Source organism: Protomyctophum parallelum, assembly GCF_964188405.1.
Source record: "Protomyctophum parallelum genome assembly, chromosome: 13".
Lineage (NCBI taxonomy): Eukaryota > Metazoa > Chordata > Actinopteri > Myctophiformes > Myctophidae > Protomyctophum > Protomyctophum parallelum.
In genome coordinates this window covers 11,484,793-11,488,075 of record NC_139708.1, presented here as the reverse complement: position 1 = coordinate 11,488,075, position 3,283 = coordinate 11,484,793, and the positions used below count along the sequence as shown (strand labels likewise).

The 3,283-nt window shown below is 41.9% G+C and overlaps 1 protein-coding gene across 1 annotated transcript in view; it reads left to right on the top strand.

The window, feature by feature from the left end:
* rbfox3a (RNA binding fox-1 homolog 3a) overlaps window positions 1–3,283 on the top strand; it is a gene marked incomplete at its 3' end in the record, with an annotated part of 297,768 nt that overhangs the window by 100,740 nt on the left and 193,745 nt on the right. The window contains 1 exon segment of the mRNA XM_083779538.1: window positions 1,935–2,044. Within this exon segment, the coding sequence (XP_083635664.1) occupies window positions 1,935–2,044 (110 nt within the window).

Below are 3,283 nucleotides of genomic sequence, written 5' to 3'. Positions count from 1 at the left end.
ACTCAATAGGGCCTGCTCCGTCGCATGGTGATGATGTTCACTCAATAGGGCCTGCTCCGTCGCATGGTGATGATGTTCACTCAATAGGGCCTGCTCCGTCGCATGGTGATGATGTTCACTCAATAGGGCCTGCTCCGTCGCATGGTGATGATGCCATGTCCTTCACTCAATAGGGCCTGCTCCGTTGCATGGTGATGATGCCATGTCCATGTGTGGTCCAGCCCTATATGGAATGCTATCAGCATGTCTTTCTAATTGTTTATTAACATATTTTATTAGCACATTCCTTAGGGCCCACATGGACAAATTACATCAGGGGTTGTCCCTATTGAGTGAAAGTATGAACAAATAAATAAAACATTTAAGGTATTTTTATTTAGGGCAATTTTAATGCATTATGGCATATGGGTGACCAGATGTCCCGGTTTGTGCGGGATTGTCCCGCATTTCAATGACTTTTCATGCGTCCCGCAAATTGAGACGTTGTCCCCCGCATTATGATAGACAGGCTCCAGTTTTCAAAATGTGCGCTGTGGGTCTGTGGGAGAACAGCGTTGCTGTGGAGGCTGTCATGACAGGGCCAGGGGGCGGGCCGTGACTGTGTGTGTGTGCGTGTAGGTTGGTAGGATTGGCTGTCAATCAAACAGCCGGGCAGAGAGGGGGGAAAAGGGGCGCGTTCGGAAATACCACACCGGAGCACACTCGCCTATTAGTTTGCATTGCACAGTGGGCTCAGTGCGCTATTTCCGAACGGCGCGATACTAGTTTATTGAACACCCACCAAAACAAAACAACGCACGAAACACAGTACAACGAGGAGAAAGGGGAAGAAAATGAAGTGCAGTTACAACAAGCACAGGGGAACTATTTATCCGTGGGTGAAGAAGCCATGCAGACAGTGCAAGGCATATTGAAAGAGTCTTCTGTGAGTCTGTGACATTTGTAATTAGAGTCGTTTCTCAGTGACACACGGAGGAGGTGAATAACAACGTGACGAAACGTGTTGATCAAAAGGAGGCTTCACGGTGCATGGACACGTCACACGTTTGTACTAAAACCAAAGAAAAAGTAACAGCAGCTGAAATAACTAGTGTTTACCACACAGTACAACTGACTAACTGAGAGACGTTCAGACTTGTAATGGACAACATAAACACCTAAAAAGTGTATATCCTGGCTATGCTGCTATGGTGGAGAAGTGTGTTTACAATTTAATTTATTATGAGTTGCCTCCACTGCTGACCAATTTTGATTTATATTTCTGGTTTAATTTATTATATATTTTATTTATTTTGCCTGTATAATATCAAAATAATTTGCAGTAGTTGGCTTTGTTAGGAGGAGGATACTTTGATAAAGTAAACGTTTATTTATTGGTTCCTTATTGGTTGTAAGTCATGCCTTCACAAATCACAATCAAATCAAAGCCCCTTGGTTGGTTGGTCCAGTTGTATTGGTTCATTTGGTTGGTTGGTTGGTTGGTGTATTGTGTATTGGTTGGTTGGTTAGTTAATTGGTCCAGTTGTATTGGTTGGTTGGTTGGTCGTTGGTGTATTGTGTATTGGTTGGTTGGTCTATTGTCCTGTTTGTCCAATAATAGTTAATTTAAATGCATTTCTATTAAGTTTCTTTTAGTTGCATAGTAGTTATATTATAGTTATTATCATCATAGTCCTATTATGTGCTACTGAATCAACCAGATGGCAAAGCATAGATATGCTATGTGAGGGGCAGAATAGAAATGTTATTATTTTTGTTTTCGTATATACATTATTCACGCACACGACACAACATTGTCCCACACAAACACACTCTTTGTCCCACATCTGGTTAGTTGGGATCTGGTCACCCTTCTAAAGTTGGTTGTGGTATTATTCCGTCCTGCTCTGTCCTGTTCATTGATGAGCGCTGTGTTCTTCTCTGTGTACCCGTAGGAAACACGCTGTGTAAGTCAGGAAGCGTTGCTGTCTTCGGGAACGTGGTGTACAGCGGCCTGCTCAACGAACACCTCTGGCATCTCGGCGTGCCTCTGTTCACCAGACTGGTAAGAACGCTGTTCTCTTTCTCCGTCCGTCCGGCCCTCCCTCTTGCCCTCTCTCTCTCTCTCCCGCCGCAGCGAGCAGCCTTGCGCTCACCTCCATTTTGTTAACGCAGCTTATTTGTACGTGATGGAGTCGGCCCCAGTCCGAAAATAGCCAATCTATAGCTTTGTGAGCTTGAAGGTTGGCAATTTTTGGGGGAGCACAACTGAAACGATTATGAATTAAGCATTGTACTTTTTGTCTAACAACTGCACAATACTGTCCAAAACCCAGGTTGTTAATTGAGACCCTGAGTTTTGCAGTTTAGTACAAATGAAACATTGTGTGTGATGACATACCGATAGTCAACCTAAACGAACCTGGTGTCTCCAAAACACCACAGTGGTGACCTCATGGTTTAGGTCTACATACGTGTGTACTCGTAAAGTCGCTTTTGTACAGTAAATATTGGTAGTTGCAGCTTGTATTTTTTGGGTCTAGTGTATTTGTGTGTATATAGTGTATATTATTTCGGCTTGATTCCTATTGTTGTGCGTGTGTGCGTGTGTGCGTGCGTGCGTGCGTGCGTGTGTGTGTTGCCGCGGTGCTGCTTGACACTGCAGTTATTATCTCTTTGTCGATACTCAATTCTATTGGGCTTGTTTTCTTAGACTTGACTTTGTTACGTGTTTCTCTCATGACATCTGCCAACGCTGAACAAGTTGTCTTCTTGTGGACGTATAAAAAATGGCATCATAGAATAATATGAGGTTTATTTAAGAACTCAGTATAACACTTCTTGTGATTTTCATTCCCTGGTTGACTCAAATCTAGTTTGTTCTATTGGAAAAAATATTAAATAAAGATCTCAGCTACATATTTAATGGGATTTAGTTTCCTGCTGACAGCCTGAGAACAAAATTACAAGGTTATAATAATTAAGGACTGAAGTCACTGATGTCCGTTGTTAACAATTTATGAAGTATCTCCACCTTTGCAGCGAAGACACTGACGTACTTAAGTACAAAAACAATCTGAATAAATGTACTAAAATTATACTTAAAATAGTATACTTGTGTCAATGTTTCGAATATAGCTGATCCACAAGCTCACAACATGTCACATCACAGCGCCTTTGAGCTGTTAGATCGGCTACTGTACATTGGTTCATGTATGTTTAGTAGTAATTATCTCAACAAATTAACTTACTGAAACTAAAGTTCTCAAATAAATGTTTTTCCACCACTGGGTTAGGATTATTT